At 39.3% G+C, this 22,828-nt stretch overlaps 5 protein-coding genes across 5 annotated transcripts; 3 read left to right on the plus strand and 2 right to left on the minus strand.

Annotated features, from left to right (window-relative positions):
* Nucleotides 1-2,689: 2,689 nt before the first annotated feature.
* On the plus strand, nt 2,690-3,743 carry MONOS_2705 (uncharacterized protein). Its single transcript, XM_067872645.1, has 5 exons — nt 2,690-2,721; nt 2,860-2,887; nt 2,951-3,171; nt 3,222-3,449; nt 3,509-3,743. Exons 2-5 carry the CDS (start codon nt 2,863-2,865, stop codon nt 3,725-3,727), a joined length of 693 nt encoding a protein of 230 aa, XP_067736369.1. The 5' UTR covers nt 2,690-2,721; nt 2,860-2,862; the 3' UTR covers nt 3,728-3,743.
* Nucleotides 3,744-6,791: 3,048 nt separating this feature from the next.
* On the minus strand, nt 6,792-14,509 carry MONOS_2704 (putative Myotubularin-related protein 7). The gene is made up of 6 exons (XM_067872644.1): nt 14,444-14,509; nt 14,185-14,339; nt 13,981-14,108; nt 10,409-13,933; nt 9,662-10,211; nt 6,792-9,481 (listed from the first exon to the last, which is right to left on the minus strand). Exons 1-6 carry the CDS (start codon nt 14,454-14,456, stop codon nt 7,661-7,663), a joined length of 6,192 nt encoding a protein of 2,063 aa, XP_067736370.1. The 5' UTR covers nt 14,457-14,509; the 3' UTR covers nt 6,792-7,660.
* A 533-nt stretch (nt 14,510-15,042) lies between these two features.
* MONOS_2703 (putative high mobility group protein B2) lies at nt 15,043-15,896 on the plus strand. Its single transcript, XM_067872643.1, has 5 exons — nt 15,043-15,066; nt 15,157-15,260; nt 15,314-15,460; nt 15,538-15,580; nt 15,640-15,896. The coding sequence occupies exons 2-5, from the start codon at nt 15,171-15,173 to the stop codon at nt 15,759-15,761; spliced, it is 402 nt and encodes a 133-aa protein (XP_067736371.1). The 5' UTR covers nt 15,043-15,066; nt 15,157-15,170; the 3' UTR covers nt 15,762-15,896.
* Nucleotides 15,897-15,925: 29 nt separating this feature from the next.
* MONOS_2702 (uncharacterized protein) lies at nt 15,926-16,986 on the minus strand (the record flags this gene model as incomplete). Its single annotated transcript, XM_067872642.1, has 2 exons — nt 16,635-16,986; nt 15,926-16,572 (listed from the first exon to the last, which is right to left on the minus strand). Exons 1-2 carry the CDS (start codon nt 16,927-16,929, stop codon nt 15,926-15,928), a joined length of 942 nt encoding a protein of 313 aa, XP_067736372.1. The 5' UTR covers nt 16,930-16,986.
* A 116-nt stretch (nt 16,987-17,102) lies between these two features.
* On the plus strand, nt 17,103-22,727 carry MONOS_2701 (splicing factor 3B subunit 3; the record flags this gene model as incomplete). The annotated part of the gene is made up of 4 exons (XM_067872641.1): nt 17,103-17,313; nt 17,411-17,593; nt 17,681-20,110; nt 20,338-22,727. 4 exons carry the CDS (start codon nt 17,103-17,105, stop codon nt 22,575-22,577), a joined length of 5,064 nt encoding a protein of 1,687 aa, XP_067736373.1. The 3' UTR covers nt 22,578-22,727.
* Nucleotides 22,728-22,828: the final 101 nt, after the last annotated feature.

Genomic DNA, 22,828 nt, shown 5'->3' on the forward strand with positions numbered 1-22,828 from the left:
GAACTTGATGTTTACGTATTCTATGTATTTTTTTCCTCGTTTGTTATTTTTTTCATTCTTGTTTGCTTTCATTCGACAAATCCAAAGGAATTGTTTTTGGTTTTTGTTATGAAAGCAGATAGTCAAAATGGAATAACAGGACAAAAGCATCGGAGAGTCCATGTGAAAGAAAAAATGAAAAAAATTCCCAGGCATATAGAAGACCAAGTCAACGCTCCTTAATCAAGATAATGGATTTTTTTTTTTTACAAAAAAAAGGTTTATACAAACGAAATCTTTTGGAGTTCAACTTCAATGGCGAAGAAACAATATTCAGCCTTTTTCAAAGTCATTTCAAAAAGAGATATTCACGCATTAGCATGCCATTTTGTTGAGCATCTTTGGTACCAAAGGCCATTTGGCTTCATCTGAAAGGAAATAGCAAGCCAAAAATGGAGAAGATCCCTTTTGAAAGCGACATGAATGAAGGAAGCACAAATGCAAACATTTCATCTTTCAATTACCAACAGAAATTAAATGTTTTGAATGGAAAGAACAAATGCAATAATTTTTACTTCAAATTTGCAAGAATGATGAGAATGGCTGACATCCAGATTCAATTTTCAAATATTCTTTTTGTTCAAACTTCTTCATTGTTGGACAAAACAGAAAAGTTTGTTTCATTCCCATCAACTACATCAGTTGAGCTCAATAGCACAAGCAAATGAATGAAATTACAACATCTTTTTCCTTCTGCTCCTTCTTCACTTGGTGCAACAGTATCAGCTGCAAAGACATCGCTGCATGGGCATCATCTGCTGAATGAGCTGTGATGCATACAGTACGATGGCAGGTTCAGTGGAGAGAAAAATATGACGAAGCAAAATGAAGATTAATTGTCATGAACACAGCAGCTGAATCTGAAGCAAAAAGGAAAAGCGAAAGAAGTCACCAAAATGAATTTGAAGCTTAGATGATATCAAAGATGCTTTTTGTGCCATGGGTTGCACAAGTCCGTTTCAACTGCTTCAGACACAAATGCTGCATCCTTTTGCATCTGATGCATCTCTTAATATGGCATTGTCGATGTTGTCATCCTCAAATGAAAGAGTCCAAGCGAAAAATCATGCACATGGTTCCAGAGTCCTGCGCCTCTCTTGAAATCAACACTTTCATCAGCCAATATGCAATCTTCTTCTTCATCTGCAATTTCACAAAGTTTTGCTCTTTTTCTTTCAGGTCATCTTCACTTTTATCTCAACATTTCAATACATCATCTTCCTTTCCCAAACAATCATTGTTGCCTTCTTCTTTTGCTGATATCTCTTCCTCATCTTCACATATCTATTTCTATATAATTTCTTTAAATGTTTTTCATCGTTTTCTTCTTCATTTCACTCATTATTTCTGGCACGAAAGCTGATGAGAATAACTCTGATTACACAATATGGATAATGTTAATAATGGAATTATGATGTGATTTGATGAAGACTTGCATGTGGAAGAAGATGATGAAGAAAGGAGAAATGAATGTTTTCACAATAAATCTACTGTTCTTCAGTAACTTTGAGAAAGAAAGATGAAAAAAGTTGACATTCATTCAGCTATTTTCATGCTGAGGATGATGATACAGATTTAATGAAATCTTCATGTTCAAGGCACACAACTCAATTGATCATGAACAAAAATTGAAATGGAGGGCAAGAATCACTTTTCTGAAAACAGATGAAGAACCAAAGCCATCAAATTCTCTTTCATTGGATGCTGTGATAAAGAAAGCAAACTTCGAATGATAATCGCTTTTTTTGCTCATGATGACTGTCCCTTCAAAAAATGAAATCCAAAAGCGATTAGTTAGAAAGTTGTTCGACTGCCAACAAATATTCGATAATAGGTTGTTTCTTCGATGGCTTTTCTCCACCCTTTCGAAGCAAAAGCGGAAGCAGAAATAAAAATTCTTCGCTTTCCATGCCTGCCTGGCACAGTCCGAAAAACAGAAAAACCTTATAAATATAACCGATATTTTGGGGTTCTCCTTTTTTCCATTGAATTCTTGCCTGTTTTAAGTAATAAATATCCTTCCCTCGATATTGCCAGCCACTTTCCTTGCCCAAAAAAATACCCCAAACTGCTCCACTGCATTAAATTCCAAAATTCTACATAGTTTTGTGCAGATTTTGTCCTTCACAGAATTCCATCCATAAATCTTCATTCAATAAAATAACAATTGAATTTGTTTTCATCTCTTGTTCCTAATAAAAATCATATATCTTGCGCAACTTCCTTTATTTCCCAATGGCTATATAATAATCATCTGCATTCTCATCGCATTGCCCTGCAAAGCGGAGATTGGCCATTTCAACAATAACTCACATTCCTGGGCTTTAGAGAGGATACAGATGGAAATATCTTCACAACAAACAAAACAATAAAAATTACATACAATATCATTTTTGTGTTATTGATGAAATTGTTGTATTCCCCTTGTTCATCAAATTGACTAAAATCATCAGATAAAACTTCAAATTTTATGAATAACCATCATTTCTTGTTATCCCCACAGAAAATAATATTCTTAGTTCTACAGGTCATGCTCCCTCACGGATTTCTCATTCTGTGAATGGAATATTCCGTTTTTTCAAATCTGATGATCATTGAATCCATTACAAAAAAGACTCAAGTTACAAACCGTTGTTTTTCTTCATTATATCCTTTTCAAAAATACCAAGACGAAAAAGGGAGGTGCGAACGCAACTTTTTAATGACTATTTTTAAGATTTAATCATTCATGCATTTCCTACTATCCAAACAAATGTGAATTCTATTCAAATGACGAAATTTTGTTGTTTTCTGGATTCGCTATTTTTGAAAAAAATACAGGAAATGGCAGCTACTGAAAGGCTCACAGGTTTGTATTATTGATTCATTTGAATTCATGTTGATTGGATTCTTTTCTTTATTTTTATTAAAGAATTGTTTTCTGAACTAAAGTATTGCGATGAGGATGAACAAAAACAGAAAATTTGTGCAATGAATGAGATAGTTGATAAAATGAACAGAGAAGAATACGATTCTGTTTTCACAACCGAACTGTTTGATAAAATACACCAAATGATTGAGGAAAAGAAACTATCAATGGGAAAAGCTATTTTGTTGCTGAAGTGCATTGGATATTGGAAAGTGCTGAAAAATGTGTGCTTTCTTTCATTTGAATATACTTTGCTGTCAAAAGATTTGAGAAGATGATTGTTGAGGAAGAACAGAAAAAAGAAGGGAAAAACGAGAAGCTTCTGAATGATCTCTGTGAATGCTTGCTTTCTTTGAATTACGAATTCACGGACATTCCAGAAGAAATAACTGAAATTTGTGTATCATGCCTTTTGAAAGTGGCATTGAGGAAAGAAGAAAATGAGGAGACAAAGAAAGAAGCGGAAATGGCTTTGCTGGCGTTGAGTAATATATTCTGCTACGTATGTGTATTTCTATTGCACTTTTTACATATTTAATTCTTTTATTGTCTTTGTTTTAGGAAACTGCAGATGAATTGTATTTGAATGAAATACGAGAGATTATAAAGTATCATCAAGAGCGTTGCAATCTGACACGACTTGCCTATCAGTCTGCTTGGAAATTTTTGGTGCAAAGATTTTACAGCGTTTTATCTTTGGAAGAAGTTATTGTGAATGAACTGTATTTTGCAAGAGAAGCAATCAAAGAATTGAATGAATTGATAAATGAAGTGGATTGAAAAAGAAAAGAAAAAATGACAAAAGAATTTTTTGTAATAATGAAATGGCTAAGAACATTGGAGATGTATTTTTTGTTGTGCAATTTGCGGAGTGAAGAATTTGTTGGGCTTATGAACTGTGTAGGGAATATATGTGGGGCAGAGCAGGATGGCAAGAGAGAAATGAGGAGAAAATGCATTTGCTTGTTTGAAGTGGGGACACAATACGGAGCAGCGAGAGTTGATGGCTTGTTGAAATGCAGGACAGTTGATGTAATTTTGGAGGAGATTCATCGATCGACAATGGATATCATAACAGAAAATGAATGCATGACATTTTTTATGAACATTTCGATGCGATTGAAAGGAAATGCGGAGAATGAAATGGAAGAAGCGAAAAGGAAAGAGTTGAAAAGGAAAATGTTTGAAAAGTCGGAAGAAGAAGGATGTGAAGATATTTTCACAAGCCTTCATAAAAGACTGAATTTCCTTGGATAAAGATATAATTATCGATTGCCAATGAATGTTTCTGATTTTTTTGCGAATGTTTAAGAAAACGAGATGAAATGTATTGAGTTTTGCGTGCGAGAGAATAATTTTTTCTTTTTACTTTTTTCTTTTTTCTTTTTTTCTTTTTTTTTTCTTTTTTCTTTTTTTTTTTTTTTTTTCACAATTCGAAAAGCATTTGAAACATATTTTTCCAAAAAAAATTGTGTTTTTTTCCCACTTCATTTTGAAAAAATAAAGAAATTAAAAAAATTCTTTGAACGGTTTCTCCGTTTTCTTCTATTCATCTAAAAAATTCTTCCTCAAATAACTTGTCCTCTTGGCTGTTTCGCATAAACAATTTTTCACATAACAAAGTTTCATAAAAATTTTCACAACTTTTTGAAATTATTTTCTATTAAAATAATTCATTGTGTTCTCTTTTTTGAAACAATAATCAAATAAAATATATTGTCCATATTTTTTTTTGTAAAATACCTTTTGTTTTGTTTTCCAAAAAAACAATAACTAGATATTTCGATAAAATCGCTGTTTCCACTCACCAGATTTCACTGTTGTGAAAACAAAATCTTGACAATGTCATTATTTCCACCTTAGTGAAGTTCAGTGAAAGAGACCAGAAATTTGATCGAAATATGATAATTATATTTCTTTTGAAAACAAAACAAAAAGAACAAAAAAATTTTTTTTGTTGACATATTGAATCATGTTGTTTTTTCAAAATAATTCTATTCAGATACTCGTTGTTTTATCGAAAAAATGTATTTTTTTCAGAAATACATTTTTTGACTTCGATGTTAATTTTTGAAATCAAAACTTTTTTCATGGGATTGATTTTTCAAAGGTTGTTGACCTTCGGAAAGAGATTTTGTATTCAAATGGTGAATTCATCACGACAGTTAAAAAAAAAAAAACAAACGTGAGAGCTGAAAAAAAGACGATGATTTCTTGAATGTACAAGTTCACTTTTCAGCATTCATTTCCAAACATTCAAGGATATTTTTCCAATCGAAAATAATGAATGAAAAAATAAGTTTTTATAAATGATAACCCACATTCTTTTTCAAAATAAGAATTCTCTGTTTCACAAAGCAAAAATGTCTTTCATATATGTTCAAAACAATACAAATAATAGATTTTTTGCACGAAATGATAAAATGTCTGTGAACACTATCAAGTTAAAAATATTCATTGAAAAAAAATAGTTGAACATTGAACAATGAGATCATGCAAAAAGCAATCATATGCTTTGCGATAATATCCGATTTTTATGATTTTCGAAAGTTTTTTTTTTTTGAAAAGTTTTCAAAATTCATTTTTCAGGTTTAATAAAACATTGATTATTTTGTTATCTGTTCTTGTTGCTGAAAGGGGAAATCGAAGAAAAAACACAAAATATTTTCATTTAGTTTGAACACTTGCTCTCATTTGCTTTTTGAGATATTTTTATATGTCGAGAAAAAAAACGAATCAAAGAATGTGTGTTATCATTTCACATGTCAATTAGTAATTTGTTTTTATTCAATTAAAAAAAAATTGACTCAAATTTTATAAGTTTGCTGCTGTGTCTGCATTTTCAAAATCTAAGATATTCCATTTAAAAGTTTAAAATGGGTAATTCTTTTTGAGAAGTCGCAAATGTTGAATTTTCAAAAACAAATCAAAAATTTCATATTTAGCTCAAATTTCTGTTTCCACTCATGAATCTTCTTAAGAATGTGTTAAATAACATTATACAGAAAAAGATTCCATATTGGAGAAGTTTGGTGAATACCAACAAAATTTTGAGCATTATATGAAACTTTTGATTTATTTGAAAATTAAACATTTGCGACTTATCAAAAAGAATTGCCCAAATTGTATATATCAGGGTTTTTGAATTTTTCTTGATTTGATTCCTATTTGCAGTTAATCTCAGAAAATTCATCACTTTGTCAAATAAAACATTCAAACCTATTTGATGTGAGAGTGCGTGAGCTGTGTGAAATTTTGATTAAATTTCTTAAAAATTGATCAAATAAGGTTCAATAAAAATATGCCAAAATAATATTCATTATCTATTTTTCAAAAAGAATCGTCCATTTCCATGGATAATGTTTTTTGAGATGTGTTCCGAATTTATCTATTTCGATTTTGCCGATTTGATGAGCACATTGAAGGAGTGTCTCAATTATTTTTGATTAAAATTACATTTAAGGAATCAAAATCTTGATTTGCCTTTTTTGTTTGCATTCATTCAATAACACTCAAAATTTTTTTTAAAAAAAAATTGATATTATTTGTATTGTGATTTTGAATGAAAGGCAGAATTTTTTTGTAGATTCTTTTTGCTTATTATTCATGAAAAGTCTTCATTTTCCAAAGTTTGTCAAATCTGAAAATTGAAAGAAAAAATTATGTGCTGAACTTAATTCTTAAAGCATAGATTTTCATCCCATTTGATTTTGTTTAATAATTTCTTGCTTTCACTGACAAAGCTGGATAAAATGGAATACTATGCAACATAATTCATAACCGTGCGTTAATTCATTTCACTTCTTTTGAAATGATTATCCTTCAAAAAAATGTATGAAAGCCATTCTTCAAACATTTCAAATCTATTTCACATGCTGCTTATTTTGCATAAAATATTTAAAAAAAAAAGCTATAGATTGACATTAACTAATTCAAAAGCTCCTCCAAAAATTTAGAGTCGCTAAATGCAAACACAGAAATCCGTTATAACGACGAAAAAAGGATTAAACAAATGCTAATTTCTGAACACTCATCAAAAATAATTTCGTATCGCAGATGCCTTCGTCAAACTCTGACAAAGAAAAGCCGCATGAAAAATTTTAAGCAAAATAATTGAATGAATAACGAAAATTATGTCGCTCGATAGTAAAGATCAGAATTCTTTAGATGAAAAAAAGAAAAAAATTTCAAAATGAAAAGAAAGTTTCAGAAACAACAAAGGCACAAAAGAAGAGTCAGAGCGAGAAAAAGAAGATCGCAAACTCATAAAATTAATTTGAAAAATATGATACAATAATAAGGAAAAACCTCTTGAGTTTAACGAAAGCAAGTAATTGCACAAAGAACAAAATGCTCAATTCTTGTTGACAACAACAAAAATATAAGGAAACATGAAAATGCAGAAACAAACAAGTTTTTTCTTTTTTCTTTTCTTTTCTTTTCTTTTTTTTAAGCTTTCTCATTTTCAACAGACAGTGCGATGAATTGGTGATTTCAATCAAAAACTTGTAAAGGATTGTGGCTGAGTGGATGCATTCCAAGCAATTCAGCTCTCTTTTCAGAGATGCGCAAAACATATAACAGACACAAACAAAGAAACTTAACATTTACAGTTTATATAAAAAAAAAGAAAAAGAAATGCGTTTCTCTTTTATTTGAATTTGACCGTGCCAAATAAAAAAATCAGTGAGACTGCTAACATAATTCAGCACTTCATTTCACTGTTTTCTTTTTCATTTGCAAACGCTGTTGCTTTTCAGAAGGATTTGGCTCTTCCTCCTCCTCTTCTTCATACTCTTCTTCATACTCTTCATATTCGTTCTCTTCTCCTTCATCTCCTTCTTCCTCTTCCTCACCTTCCCCTTCTTCTTCTTCTTCCTCTTCTTCTTCTTTTCTTTGTTGTTGATCCAGCTGCAACTGATGTTCATGTTCAGAACTCGTCGAATGACAAGAAGAATGCGTAGTCAATACAGCAGAAGTCGAAGAAACAGAAGCAGAATTCGAAGAAGAAGAAGAAGAAAGAAAAGACAAGGGAGGCATGTTGAGGCAAGGTGAGATTGGATTGGCATCGCCATCATCAGAACACCCTGTTGATTTCATTGAAGAAGAAGAAGAAGAAGAAACAGAAGCAGCAGCACAGTTTCTTTCTGGCTCATTCACACAAGATGCACTTGCTGCTGATGATGCAGCAGGCGATTTAGCTGAAGAAAGCTGAGCCGTCTGGTGCAGATGGCGACTGGCAGCGGAGGAAGAGAGTGTTCTTGTTGGAGAAGACGGAGAAGCAGCGGAATGCTGCAAGTTTGTTGGCAGAAGAGCCGAAGAGTGGCGCGGGTGGTGTCTGCCTTGTGGAGACTGCGAGATGAGAGAGCCCGAATGGACAGAGGTGGTGGTGGATGTGGGGGCAATGGGGGTGAGTGAGGAGTGGGAAGAGAGGGAAGAAAGAGAAGAGAGGGAAGACAGTGGAAGCAGAGGAGACGAGGAGCGGCTGTGAGAAGACAAAGAAGATGAAGAGTTATTAGAGGAGGAAGAAGATGACACAGAAGAAGAGGAAGAAGAGGAAGAAGAGCGTGAGTGGTGTGTTTCTGTGTCAGAAGTTGGAGGTTCGACTTCGTCAGGCAGTGTGGAAGGGAGTGTGGCAAGGGCGTTGAGGAAGCTGGTGATGCCAGACTTGAGAGAAGACAAGATGCCTGACGATTCCTCTTTCTTCGAGTGGCGCGAGGAGAAATGAGAAGATGAAAAGTTTTGTGGAGAAGAAGAAGATGAAGACGAAGAAGAAGAAGAAGGAGATGATGACGAAGATGAAGATGAATTGATATCAGGGATGGATAGCTCTGTTGGTGGAGAATGTGAATGCGAATGTGAATGCGAAGAAGAAGAAGAGGAAGAAGAAGATGATGATGACTTTGAAGTGGTAAGAGAAGCTGTGCGTGAAGATCTCGGCGGAGGAGGCAGAGGAGCAGAAGTAGAAGAAGAAGATGATGCTGTTGCTGAAGAGGAATGATGAATGAATCTGGGTGTCCTTCTGCTGCTGCTCCGCACACTCTCGTTGTCTGCGCTCTCGTCACTCGACAGCTCATCCACATACAATTCAGATGGCTCACTGTCTGTCTCTGTGTCGGTCTCACTCTCTGTGTCTGTGTCTGCGTTCATCAGACTCAGCAGCTCTTCCGTGTCTTCCTCGTCAGTCGTGTCATATTCTCCATTCATGTTCGAATTCCCATTGGCTGCACCACTCGCACTTTCTTCGCTCTCTTTCTTCCGCTGCAGCTTTAACTGCTTCAGCTCTTCTTTCTTCTTCTTCTTCTTCTCAAGCGCCTCCCTCTTCCTCTCTGCTGCTTTGCGTTTTTCTCCTCCTCCTTCACCACTTCCTCCTCCTCCTCCTCCTCCTCCTCCTCCATCCTCAGATGAGGCTGGCATCGACTCTGTCAGCACAAAATCGCACATCTGACTCATTTTGTCTTTGAAGATGAACTTCCATTCACAAGGGAAGTAGATAGACCAGATGTGGAAGTCTTCAAGAGAAGGTCGAAGGATCTGGAATGAATAGGGGAAGGAAGAATAAATAGAAGAAAAAATAAAATGATGAAAAAATGAATGAATGAATGAATGAATGAATAATCAATCAAACAATAAATAGAATAATCATTTTTTTAAAAAAAAGGTACAAATTCCTTCTCACATCCACTCCACATCTCACAAAATATATCCACATACATCAGGGCACTCCTTGAAATCCGGGTTAGTGAACTTCGCCGCGTTTGCCTTGATGTGCGACCAGATGGAGCGTGTCCTCTGCACACAGCGCATTCTCTTCCTCTCACTCTCGCTGTCTGTGATGAAGTTGCCAAAGAGACAGGACGTGGTGTGCTTGGCAATGAAGCGCAGCATCCGCTCGTTGAACTCAAACACATTCGGGTTCTGATGCACACACTGGTGCAGACAGTCCACAAACTGCACAAACGTCGGGGAAATGTTCTTCGCATCGCAGGCGTCTCCCACACGGCACCCTGTCCGCAGGGCGAAGCGGTGGCCGAACATGCACCAGTCCTTTTCGATCAGCACAATCACCCCGTCGAGTGTTCGATAGTAAGGATCCAGGAACAACGACGCCAAGGAACAGAGGCAGGGCGTGCGGTCCCAGCCGTCTGTGCAGTGGATGAGCACGTTGCGCTGGGAGAGGATGACGTCGGTGATGGAGAGGGAACAGGAGAGGATGAGGCGCAGATGGCTGAACCAGTTGGACTCACGCACGAGCTGGTGGAAGCTGAAAGAGAAAGAGGATGGTTAATCAGAGGAGATGGAGAGAAGAATGAGAGGATGAAAAAAAAGAAATAAAAAAAATCAATAAGAAAAACAATAATAATAAAAAAGAAATTATAACAATATCAATAATAATAATTATTATCAAATAATAATTATATTAAAAATATCTATAATATCACTTAACATCACAAAACACACCGCTCTTTCGACAGATGCTCCTCCACCACTGTCTTGCACGCCTCAGTCAGCTTGTACAGGCTCTTCCGCATGTGATGAATGTTTTCTATGCCCAAAAACTCGAACGAGGCGAATTCAAGTGACTTTTCATCTTCGTAGCCACCTTTCATGAGACGGTTGCCGAGTGCAGAGAGCTTTGGGCGGGCATCGACGATGTGGAGGAGAGGGAGGGAGGAAGGATGAGAGGAAGAAGAGGAAGAAGAGGAAGAAGAAGAGGAGGAGGAGGAAGAGGAAGAAGAAGAGGAAGTGGATGAATTGTGAGATGGAGGTGAAGAAGAAGAAGAAGAAGATGATGATGATGAAATGTTTGAAGTGATTGTTGATGATGTTGATGTTGATGATGGCGAAGAAGAGAAGGAGCTTGTTGAAGTGAGTGGAGGAGAAGGCGATGGATGAATCGACGAAAAGGCCGACATCGAAGAACGAGAAGAGGCAGATGACGATCGATGATGAGGAGTGGTAGAAGAAGAAGAAAGAGAAGAAGAAGAAGAAGAAGTGTTTTGCGTTTCTGCCATTGGAAAGAGTGAAATGCTTCCACTGTCTGTTTTGCTGTCCTTTCGAGTGCTCAGATTGGAACTAGAAGAAGAAGAAGAAGAATTGGATGAGGAGTTATTATTATTATTATTGCTATTATTACTATTATTTGTATTACTTGCATTGCTACTGCTAATATTCGTATTCGAACTCACACGTGGCACAGACAGATGAGCAGATGATACAGAACAAGCAGAATTTGAAGAAGAAGAAGAAGAAGAAGAAGAAGAAGAAGAAGACATAATCGATACAACAGACACTGCAGATGCCATTGATAGCACAGAAGGAGCAGGTGAAGAAGAAAGAAGAGGAGGAGATTGCTCATTCAGCACATTTATATCAGCTGCCTTTGCCAGCTGTTCATCTCCACATTCATCTCTTTCACTTATTTCATTGTTTTCTTTATTTTCTTTATTTTCATTGCTCCTATTGTTTTCATTGCTTCTTTCTTCTCTTTCATTCCCTTCCTTTCCCTCATTCTCTTTCTCTTCCTCTTCCTTTTCTCCCTTCATCACCACTGGCAGTGACAAAGGCTGAGGCATCTCCTGCACATTCATCTGCAGCACATCTGCTGTTGGGCTCTTCTGAATGGCTGGAGAAGTCGAAGGAGATGCACACAACTCCATCTGCCTCTCAAAACAGCCACCGATTGTATCAGAAGAGGAAGGCAGTTGTGAGTCTTCTGAGGGAATCAATGAAGACAACACGGCTGTCTTGCTGAATGGATCGCCTGGCTGGAAAGAAGAGAGGTCTTCGAATTCTGAAGAAGAAGAAGAAGAAGATGATGATGATGACAGATAAGCTTCTTGTTCACTTTGAGAAATGTCTCTGTCTTCTCCATTCAACATTGCACTTGATGCACAAAAACTGTTGTTGTTTTGGAAGTCTTCATCATTTCTATCTTCTATCTTTCCTTCATCTTTTTCTCTTTCTTCTCTTTCTTCTCCTTCCTTCTTCACACCCTCCTCTTCCTCCTTTTCCTCCTCCTTTTCCTTTTCCTTCTCTTCCTTCTCCTTCTCTTCCTTCTCCTCATCCCCAACCAGCGCGCTCAAATCCGACGGCTGGAAGAAGTCAGCGCCGGCGGAGATGGAGCTGAAGAAAGGGTCAGACGAGGTGTAAAGAGGAGGAGGCGGTTCAGGCGCCTTCTGAAGAGGCTGAGCAGCGAGGGTGGCAGAGGAGATGACTGTGTAGCCGCGGTAGGTGAGGGTGGGGGAGCCCAAAGAGCGTGGAGAGGTGCTGCTGGGCGAGGAGACGCGGGAGGAAGGTGTGGGGGTGGGGGTGATGAGGAGAGAGGGAGAGGTGGAAGTAGTGGGGGAGGATGAGGATTGAGGCTGGAGGGGAGGTTGAGAGGGAGATTGAGATTCATTGAGATGATGAATGTTTTGTTGTTGAGATGAGGACGAGGATGAGGAGGAGAACAAAGAAGGACGGGCAGAAGAGGAAATGGAAGTGGGTGAAGAAGAAGAAGAAGAAGAAGAAGAAGATGATGATGATGATGCAGAAGACAAAGAGGATGAAGTGAAGATATGATCATTTTGAGTGAAGGAAGTGTTGTGAGTGAGATGTTCATCCAGCAGATGGGATGTTTGTGAAGGTGAATGTGACACTTCAACCATCGCAGAAGTGGACGATGGCTGAATAATCATCGATGATGCATTCAATGAAGAAGAAGAAGAATAAGAAGATATGGAAGAAGAGGAAGAGGAAGAAGAAGAGGAAGAAGAAGAAGATTGAGGCAAATAATCAGAAGCACAGCATTCGTCCATCAAGCACAATGGATCGAGAGATGGTTCACAGGCAGTCAGAGAAGAGAGTCTGGACATCCTGGCAATTGGTGTGGGAAGAGATGGGTCTGTCTGCTTAGCCACAACATCATTTAGTTCCTGCTGAATGTTCTGTGACTGCATAGAAGAAGAAGAAGAAGAAGAAGAAGAAGAAGATGATGATGATGATGAGTTAGATGATTGAGAAGGAGGCAGAGAGGAGTCTGAGGATAAAGTTGGGGTGCTGTTGCGGAGAGTGGTGGATGAGGCAGAGACAAAGAAGGAAGGAGAATGAGAGGAAGAAGTTGAGGAGGAGGAGGAGGAAGAAGAAGAATTGGATGAACTGACAAATGATGGAGATGTGGTGTGTGTAGGCGAGCCGAGCAGCTGAAGAGGAAGAGGAGGAGAACAAGAAGGAGTGGATAGTCTGCTGGGAGAGGAGACAGCAGGTGAGTGAGAGAGAGAAATGGATGGATACACAGGCGGTGTGGAGGCAGGGAGGCAAGGAGAGAAGGACGCAGAGATTGGGGAGCAGGAATAGCCAGAAGAAAAAGCAGAGCTAGCAGCAGAAGACGACAAAGGAGTGGCAGCGAGTGAGATCATCTTCGCAGTCGATGCCCCGCTGAGCAGCCCTTTCCGCTCGACGCGCTTTCCGCCTGTGGAAGACAGCGCCTTCAGCAGCTTCTCGTCGGTGGCGTTGCGCGCAGACAGGATTCCCCGCATCGGCTGGGCTGACCGGCAGATCGCATGCCCATTGGTGTGCAGATAGCACAAGACAGGGATGCGGCCGTGGCTTCGGAACGGCGCTATCAGCGGCAGCTCCTCATCGCTCATGGCACGAGGCACACACAGCAACGTTGGGTATGACGAGCAGAAGGCAAAGTCTTCATTGGCCATCGTGATCTTCCACCCACAATTCAGCGACCCTTCGTTGACTCCCATTCGGGTGTATTCCATAAATAAGTCGCATTGAGTCCATTTTGTTTCAGAATGCCCAATAGCATTTTGTTTCTTTTGTAGACTTTTACCATAACGAAACGCAAAAATTTGCTCTTTTTTCTTTGGAGGAGGAAAATACGGAAAAGCATTATATAGCTTTAACCTTTCATCGCAAGTGTTCAAGGGCTGCGGCTGTAGAAAAGCGCCAGCTTGTGTTGCAGTCCGTAATGAATCATGAGAAGGAAATAAGCTGAAAAAAGAAAAGTTTAAAACGTACAAAAATTCAAAAATATATACTTTATTCTTCTATTGTCCTTTAAAATTAATAAAAGAACTGGCAAAAGCGATTGTCCAGCTCTCCTGTATATTGCTTCCTTGTCAACTTTCAAAATAGTCATTATTGGAATTTGTATTTTCATAATTTTCTAAGTTTAAATCAAAAAGCATAAACGTTAAAAACGAAAAAAAGAAAAATAAATTATGTGAAAGACACGTTCATACCCCTTTCTGAGGTTGTTCATTTGGAAAAAACAAAACACGATAGTTTGTGATCCACAATTCTCCAACGAAACGAGGTGAATTAAATCCAATGTTATTAAACTTTGCCGATGAAGCGCATTCCTCTCCGGGAAGAAGTTCAAACTTCATGGTACCGGCTTTTAAACCAAATATTAAATCAACATGTAACAAAATTCACACAACAAAATAAATTATTATCATTATGTTTCTCACAACAAATTCACATCAAAAATATACAAACCAGAGTTTTGCATACAATCCTCAAATCTTGAACAACAAAATGAATTTCTTCAACTATTGTTATGGATAATCCCTTAAGTTAATTTTAAATTTGATCATACATCCTATAATAATATTTATTATTATCATTTGGATGATATTCTTTGTTTACGGACCTAAATGTTTTGATTGTTCGGAAGAGGATGTTCCATACATATTGTTTTTATGCTTTCAATGATAATTTTTTGTTATATTTTTGTTTTCTTAAAAATGATTTATATGATGTTATCAAACGTCTGTAATTGATTATTCTGCTTTAACCATGCTTTCTCTTTTTCATTAAAAGAACCATTGCAATAATGTAAATACGGTTTTCACTTGAAATGCACTTATTACATTGTTTTTGTGGAATATCTTTTTAATTAATAACATTTCACGTTACTGATTTATGGACAAAGAGGTTAAAACACAATTCTAGCAGTTTGATTCAAGAGTGTTTTGTATTTTATGGGTATAAGAAGAAAATATAAGGATTTCCTTTGGAAAGGCTGTAAAAAAATAGCCAATAAATTCTTGATCTGATAGAAAGGGTCAACATAAAAAATCCGATAAATGGCAGTCAGATCAAAACATTTTTAAATCAAGGTTTGAGATGAGAACATCAATTTAGCGATTTTGAATTTAATTATTTTTTGGCATGAACGTATTAAAAATATATAAATAATTTTTATTTAGACAACTTAAGAAACATGCCAAAAGGCTCATCGGAAGCAAAAGGAAAGAAGCAAACTAAAAAGGAAACAAAAGGAAAAGCTCAAAGAGCAAAGAAGGATCCAAATGTTTGGAACAATAAAATATCATTATATTAACATAATTTATTTGAATTTATCAGGCACCAAAGCGCCCAGCCCAAGCTTACATCCTTTATGTTTCTGATAAACGCGCTGAAATTAAAGAGAAACATCCCGACTACAAAAACACAGAGATCATTTCTGAAGCTGCAAAATTATGGAAGGAAGCTTCAGCATCTGAAAAGAAAGTATGATCTTTATCCAACCGTTGAGAAATTGAGAACAATGCATAATTTATATTTTGAAAATTTGAATTTTTTTTTAGCCATATGAAGATAAAGCCAAAAAGTTGAAGGAAAAATATGAAGGTTTGTAATGATAGTATTACAATGTTTTATTCGTATTTGATAAACTCTCATTATTACAGAGGAATTGGCAGCATATAACAAAAAACAAGGAAAATCAAAGAAGGGTAAGGGCAAGGAGAAGGATAAGGAAGAGGAAGGATCTGAAGAGGAAGAAGAGGAGGAGGAAGAAGATGAAGAGTAAATGTTGATTATTTCTGATGCCACATTGTTTCACTTCTTTGCACTTTCACCTATTTTTTTATAAAGTATTCTGTGTTGTGTCAAACATAAGATGGCATTAATTTTCTATTAAATACATTAGTAATATCATTTTTAACAATTTTGTATTTTTAAAAAAATAAAAAATCATTGAAAAGTTGAATCTGGAGAACGTGGAAAAGGGCGAGTGGTTGATGGTGCAATCACATTTGTGGATTGTAACGGTAATGCGGAATTTTGTGATAAATTTTGTTGTGGAAGTTGGACGCTTGCTTTCATATTTTTAAATGCTCTTCCGGATGTAATTGATAGAAGATAATCTCGTTTGGAGCGCTCACTTATGGTATCTTTTCTAGAGGCAAGAGATGGCTGATTTGATGTTCGTATGCTAGATAAATGTTTGTGATTTCCTGTTTCTTCTTGAGAAATTGAAATATCAGTCCCTTCATCATCTTCATCTTCGGAAAAGTCATCAGAAGCAATTTCTTCGATAACACTAAGAGCTTCTTCCAAAGCCTTATTGTGTTCTTCAAAAACCTGCTGTAATTGATGTGCGCGATGCATTGCAATAAAGTCGTTCATTGCTATATCTCCATTACTTTCAGAAAGAGTAGATTTCGATGAAATTTGTTGAGTGTTGTTTAATTCCTCATCTGAAGGAAGTTTTAATGCTGGAGGAGGCTGAGATGCATCGTGAAACGAATCTGTTGAAAGCATTTTTTGAACTAATGGCTTCAATTCTCGTTCATTTTCTTCCATTTCAAGAAGGAGCTTGGAAGAAAATAACTCTGGCACTTCAAATCATAAAACAAAAGAAAATCCGAAAAAAATATAATAAAATCTCAAATGTTCACACAATCTGCAGGATTTCTTTCAGGAATAATTGCAGGATGAAGAAGAAGCTGCCGATACTGAGGAGGAATTAAAGTTTCATGTTCATTTTCTTCGTCTCCATCTGCTTGAGTGAATAATTTCCATCTGGATTGCATCACATCCAATTGCTGCTGTATGTTTTTCCATGATTCAGATGTTGCAAATTTTGTTCTGACACAAGAAGCACGAATATCATAAATTACTTCACGAAGAACATTACTGCTTTGCTTAATTTGAACGTTCATGCTCTGATGGAGCGGTTGATCAGTAGGCAGCATTCCTCTGTATTGATTCTTGAATCTGTCCTCGTTGAAAAAGCTTGATTTGTCCTGCCCTTAATAATTTTGATTTTCCCTTATTTCTTTTTCTTGAAGATCAAAGAAAAAGAATTTTTAACTGGTTATTTGCCTTGGTATAAGTTGTATCAAGACATTTAACAAAACAAAACGGAATGAATCTTTATAGCCTTACGCTTCAGCAATCGACAGCCATAAATTCTGCAGTTGCAGGTAGTTTCAGCGATAATAGAGCAAATGAAATTCTTGTCGCAAAGGAACGTTTATTGGAGATTTATAAAATCGATGAAAATGGAGTACCGCATATAGTAGCTTCTGCAAATGTATTTGGAATTATTAGAACTGTACAATCGTTTCGTCTTTCTGGTTTGTTGAACGTTTTTATTGAACATGTTTTTTTTCATAATAATGCATTGCATCTTAAAAAACCCTTTTTGAATATCATTAATTTTCAAAAAAAAAGGCCAATCAAAGGATAGTATTGTTGTTGGCTCTGATTCTGGAAAACTATCAATTCTTGAATATGATCCCAAACGCGAAAAAATCATTCCAATTCATTCTGAAACGTTTGGAAAAACAGGGTGCCGCAGAATAATTCCAGGTCAATATGTTGCTGTTGACCCCACAGGAAGAGCATTGATGATTGGTATGAGTATTTTGTTTTGACTTTTCAAACAACATTTTCAATGTATTATTTACAATCAAACACATCATTTATTTCCGTTATGATAAGCTGCAATTGAACGTCAAAAACTTGTATATGTATTGACACGAGATAGCTCTTCTCACATCACAATTTCTTCTCCTCTAGAAGCTCATAGCACAAACTCTGTTGTTTATTCATTAACATCGATAGATGTTGGCTTGGGAAATCCACAGTTTGCTTGCCTAGAACTCAACCATGGTGCAGCTGATAAAGATAGCACCGGGGCATCTGCTGTAGCAGCAGAAAAGCAAGTTGTGTATTATGAACTTGATCTTGGGCTTAACACAGTTGTGAAAGCAAAGAGTGAGGTAGTGGAGAGGTCTGCCAACCTCGTCATCGGAGTGCCTGCCGGAGCATCTGCGCTGAATACACTGCCAGGAACAAGCGACGCAGAGATGGAGCTGCTGCGCAATGACGGAGACAACGTGTCAGCGTGTACCGGAGACGAATCACCAGGAGGTATTTTAGTGTGCAGCGACGGTGTTGTGACGTTTATTTCTCCGTCAGAGCGGAAATTCTCCGTGAAGATTCCTCGGCGCCGTGTTGTGCCAGAAGAGAACACGTGTCTGATTGTGGCACACACGAAGAGAAAGTGGAAGCAGATGATCTTCTTTCTGCTGCAGTCAGAATACGGCGACCTGTACATCCTCATGTTTCTGAAGCACACAACGCCTGCTGCGCCTTCCTCGAGCCATCTTCGCACACAAGCACCGAAATCGCAGCTGGTGGGCATCCGGCTGACATACTTCGACACACTTCCTTCGCCTTCCACATCGATTGCCATTTTGCGGTCAGGTTATCTTTTTGCCGCCGCGGAGTATGGGGAGCATGTTGTCTACCGCTTCAGCAGCCTCGATGGCGAGTTGGAGGAAGAGGCGCGTGCACGCCCGATGCTGGGCGACCGGAGAGATGGTCCGCTCTTCTTCTATCCGCACACGAAGCTGTTAAGACTACAGCCGATGGGCACGCTGCCAAACAACACGCCTGTCACAGGAATCAGAGTGGGGTCGAAGGAGACGCTGCTTCATGGTGATGAAGGATGGAAGAAAGGAGAAGGGAGAGACAGGGACAGAGGAAGGGAGAGAGACAGAGATCGGACGGGGGGAAGTTCGAGCAGCAGAGTGTTTGAGGAAGGCGAGGAGGATGAGAAAGGAGCAGATGCAGACAACGTGCAGCTGATGGAGCTGTGCGGAAGAGGTGCTCATTCGAAGCTGAAGATACTCCGCCCAGGCCGCTCAGTGAATGTGCTGGTGACGCAGCAGCTGTTGGAGAAAGCAACTGGTGTGTGGACGGTGAAGATCGACCACAAGGAAGACTCTGTACATCGGTACATCATCGTCAGCTCAGACAGGCCGCTCGGATACACTCGGAGATCTGGTGAAGGGAGCTCATCATCATCATCATCATCTTCTTCTTCTTCATCTAAGCGCAAAGAAGTTGTCATCCCAAAAAGAACGATTGTACTGCGAATTGACGAGACGATTGACCAGCTGGACGAGAGCAGCTTTGTGGACGATGTACAGACGCTGCATGTGGCTCTGCTGGCAGACGACTCCATTCTGCAGATACACACACACGGCTTCAGGAGAATCTTCAGCGATCAGCGGGTGATTGACTGGGATGCCAAGGAGTCGACGAAGGACAGAGACAGAGACAGAGACAGAGATAGAGACAGAAGGAAGGACGAGAGGAGTGGGCTGATCAGCTCGATATCACCGTCCATTGCACATGGCGTGTGTAATGAGAGGCAGGTTGTGCTGAACACAAGAGGAGGGAAGTTGCTGTATTTTGAGCTGAACACAGCAGATGTCGAAGACGGCGCATCTGTCCCGTGGACAAGCGGAGGACAATCTCAAAGCCAAGCTACCTCACCATCATCATCATCATCTTCTTCTTCTTTGAAGGGCAGTGGAGGAGTGCTGCAGCTTGTGCATTCAGTGCAGCTGGATATCGATGTCACCGCTCTTGCCATTGGAGACGTGCCAAATGGAGCGCTGCGCTTTGACTATTTGGCAGTGGCGTTTGCGAACGGGACGGTTGGGATGGTATCGCTGAAGAAGAGCAGCTTCTGGCAGCGTCTAAGCACACTCACTGTGTCACAGCAGGCAACACACATCAGCATCAGCAACTTGGCAATTCTGACTGTCTCCAATGAAAAGACTGCTTCTTCTTCTTCTTCTTCTGCCACTTCCTCTGGTTTTTCTCTCTCTGCCCAGACATGGTCATATCTGTGTGTTGGGCTTTCGAATGGCATCTTCTCCCGCTCTGCCATCGACCCCTCCACTGGTGCACTTGCAGACAGACGTATTCGTTCCCTCGGCACTCAGCCTGTACGCCTGTCTAAAATAGTTGCAGATGGCAATCCAGCCATTCTTGCTTTATCGTCATCACCTTGGCTGTTCATGCAGAACAGAAACATAAAAATCGCACCGGGTGTTGGAATGAGCGCTGGTTCTGGTATGTTTTTAAGGAAGAGGAGGAGGAACTAAAAAATGGTTTTTAGATACAAAAATATTTTCATTTAATTAATTTTGTGTGAACGTTGCTTTTTGATAACTTAATGAAAAATTAAAAATTTTTATATCAACAAAATAATTTTCTTTTGCTTTATAATTTTCATTTTATTCTGTCATTTTTCTCATTATATTTCCTTCATTCACTACTCTCACCAATCTCATCCACAGTGATGCCCATGGTTCTTGAGCGCATCTGCACCACTCATCTGGATGGTGCAGCACCTCTTTCATCCTCCGAATTCTCCGAAGGCTGCGTTGCAATCTCCGGCAGCTCGATGATTGTGCTTCTGATCGACACAGCATCCCCTTCACCATTCACTGAGACCTTCTCTCAGCCACTCACATTCACACCCAGAAAGATGATTGTACTGCCGCCGCTTCAGATGCCTGGCAAAGGCGGGTTCACCATCGCGAGCAACAAGAACGGCACACACGCTACCGTTGCGCTGATAGAGACTGATCATGCTGTGTTGAATCCGACAGACAAGCAGGCGATGAAGGAGACAGCCATGAGGAACGCCATTGCGGTGGCAGAGGAAGCTAACAAAAGAGGGAAAGTGAAGGAGGAGGGGGAAAAGGGATTGAAGATGGTGAAAGAAGAGGATGAGTTGAATGTGAAGATGGAAGGGACAGAAGTGCTCAATGCAAAGAAAGACGAGGCGGAGGATGCGATGGATGTGGAAGACGAAGAGCATCCTTCAGGAAAAGAGCTCAAAATTGATGAGAAGCAGTTTGCGATACGCGAATACGACGACAAAGACTTTCTGAGCGAAAGAATGCAGCTGTCGTCAGAGGAAGAGGACGAAGACCAAGACGGAAACATCTTCACTTCATCTGCTTCATCATCATCTTCTTCTTCAGCTGCTCGTTTACGCCCTGTGAAGCCTGAAGACACAGCGCTTGGGCAGATTGCTGGGCAGCTGGGGCTTCCAGAAGCGTTGTATGGGCACCCACGCTGCAAGACAGGCCTGTGGGCATCGTTCATCCGCCTTCTGCGCGTTCCTCTTCTTTCAAACGACAGCGACGGAAGCAGCGACTCATCCACACGAAACAGCAGCAGTAGCAGCAGAAGAGGAGAGAAGGGAAGCGACCAGCCGCTGCAGCCGACGATTGATGTGATCGAGTTTCCGAGTGATGAGGCAGCATTCTCGTTGTGCCATGTGCAGTTTCAGACAAGGCCAGCTGACCAACATTTCCTTGCGGTAGGCACAGCGAAGAATTTGGAGTTCTTCCCGAACAGACACTGCAGTGAAGGGATCATCCACATCTATGCCATCAAGCTGGAGGAAGAGACAAGGCGGGTGAAAGTGAAAAAGCGGAGAGGGCACAGACACGGCAATGATGATGAGGATGATGAAGACGATGACAGCAGCTCTGATGACAGCTCTTCTGATTCATCTGACTCCTCCTCGTCTGACCAGCGGAGTAGCAAGGCAGAATACAGGACCGTCACAACTGTTGTGGAGAAGCTGGAGCTGGTGCACAGCACAGTGGTGGACGATGTGCCGTATGCGATCGCCCCATTCAAAGGAAGGCTGCTGGCTGGGTGTGGCCACGCCTTGCGGGTGTTTGACATTGGGCAGAAAAGGCTGCTGAACAAGTGCTGCAACAAGAAGTTTCCCAACTGCATCGTGTCAATTTCTGTACTGAACGACCGGATTATCGTGGGAGACATCGCAGAGTCCTTCCACATCGTGCGCTATCGACGAGATATGAACCAGATTGAGATCTGCGCCGACACAACTGTCCCTCGCTGGACGCTATCACACACCTTGCTTGACTACGACACGATTGCTGGGTGCGATCGGTTTGGCCAGTTTTTCGTGGAGAGGCTGCCGGCTGATGCACAAGACATGGACGAGGATCCTACAGGCCTTGGAAAGGGGTTGCTGAATGGAGCACCTTTCAAGATGGAGGAGCTGTGTGAGTATTATTTGGGGGAGGCAGCCACGGCGATGGAGAAAGTGACGCTGAGGATGCAAGGTGAAGAATGTCTGATGTACACAACAGCAGTTGGAGGCATTGGAGTGATGTGCCCCTTCAAAAACAGATCAGAAGTTGGCTTCTTCACAAAGCTCGAAGCGTCGCTGCGGGAGCTGATGACGCAGGTCGAGTCGCCTGATGAGAGAGAGCTGGCGCAGTCTGCTTCGGATGCGTCGTCTTCTGCTTCATCCACTCTGTCTTCTGGAATATCGCTGACAAAAGGAGTTCCTCTTTCTATTGTGGGCAGAGAGCACATGTCCTTCAGGAGCTCATACATCCCTGTGAAAGGTGTGATTGACGGTGATTTGTGTGAGATGTATGCGTCGATGGAGAGGAGGCTGCAGGAGCAGGTGGCTGATGAACTGGAAATGACTCCTGTGGAAATACAGCAAAAGATTGAAGAAATGAGAGGAAGAATTATCTAATTTCAGAATTGGGAATGCACTCTTTGACTTCAGTTTTATCTTCAATCACAACTAAAAATGGTATTTAACGCTTTTATTTAGGAAATTATCTTCAAATTCATTTCACTTTTCTAATTTAAAAAAAAAAAATAGAAAACAATTTTTTCAAAATCTTTATTTTTCTAATGCATTTTTATCATAACTTAAAGAGACTTTTTCCATGAATGCAAAATTATATAATAAAATATCAACTTAAATTTTGTGAATATTTT

This window comes from Monocercomonoides exilis (assembly GCF_001643675.1).
Source record: "Monocercomonoides exilis strain PA203 chromosome Unknown scaffold1-2713096, whole genome shotgun sequence".
NCBI lineage: Eukaryota > Preaxostyla > Oxymonadida > Polymastigidae > Monocercomonoides > Monocercomonoides exilis.

Coding starts and splice junctions, on each gene's coding strand:
- MONOS_2705 (XM_067872645.1), top strand. CDS start 2,863: ATGGCAGCTACTGAAAGGCTCACAG. Junction 2,888..2,950: donor AGCTACTGAAAGGCTCACAG/GTTTGTATTATT, acceptor TTTTTATTAAAG/AATTGTTTTCTGAACTAAAG. Junction 3,172..3,221: donor ATTGGAAAGTGCTGAAAAAT/GTGTGCTTTCTT, acceptor AGATTTGAGAAG/ATGATTGTTGAGGAAGAACA.
- MONOS_2704 (XM_067872644.1), bottom strand. Junction 10,212..10,408: donor GAGCATCTGTCGAAAGAGCG/GTGTGTTTTGTG, acceptor TTTCTCTTTCAG/CTTCCACCAGCTCGTGCGTG. Junction 9,482..9,661: donor ATTTCAAGGAGTGCCCTGAT/GTATGTGGATAT, acceptor TATTCATTCCAG/ATCCTTCGACCTTCTCTTGA.
- MONOS_2703 (XM_067872643.1), top strand. CDS start 15,171: ATGCCAAAAGGCTCATCGGAAGCAAAAGGAAAGAAGCAAACTAAAAAG. Junction 15,461..15,537: donor CTTCAGCATCTGAAAAGAAA/GTATGATCTTTA, acceptor ATTTTTTTTTAG/CCATATGAAGATAAAGCCAA. Junction 15,581..15,639: donor GTTGAAGGAAAAATATGAAG/GTTTGTAATGAT, acceptor TCATTATTACAG/AGGAATTGGCAGCATATAAC.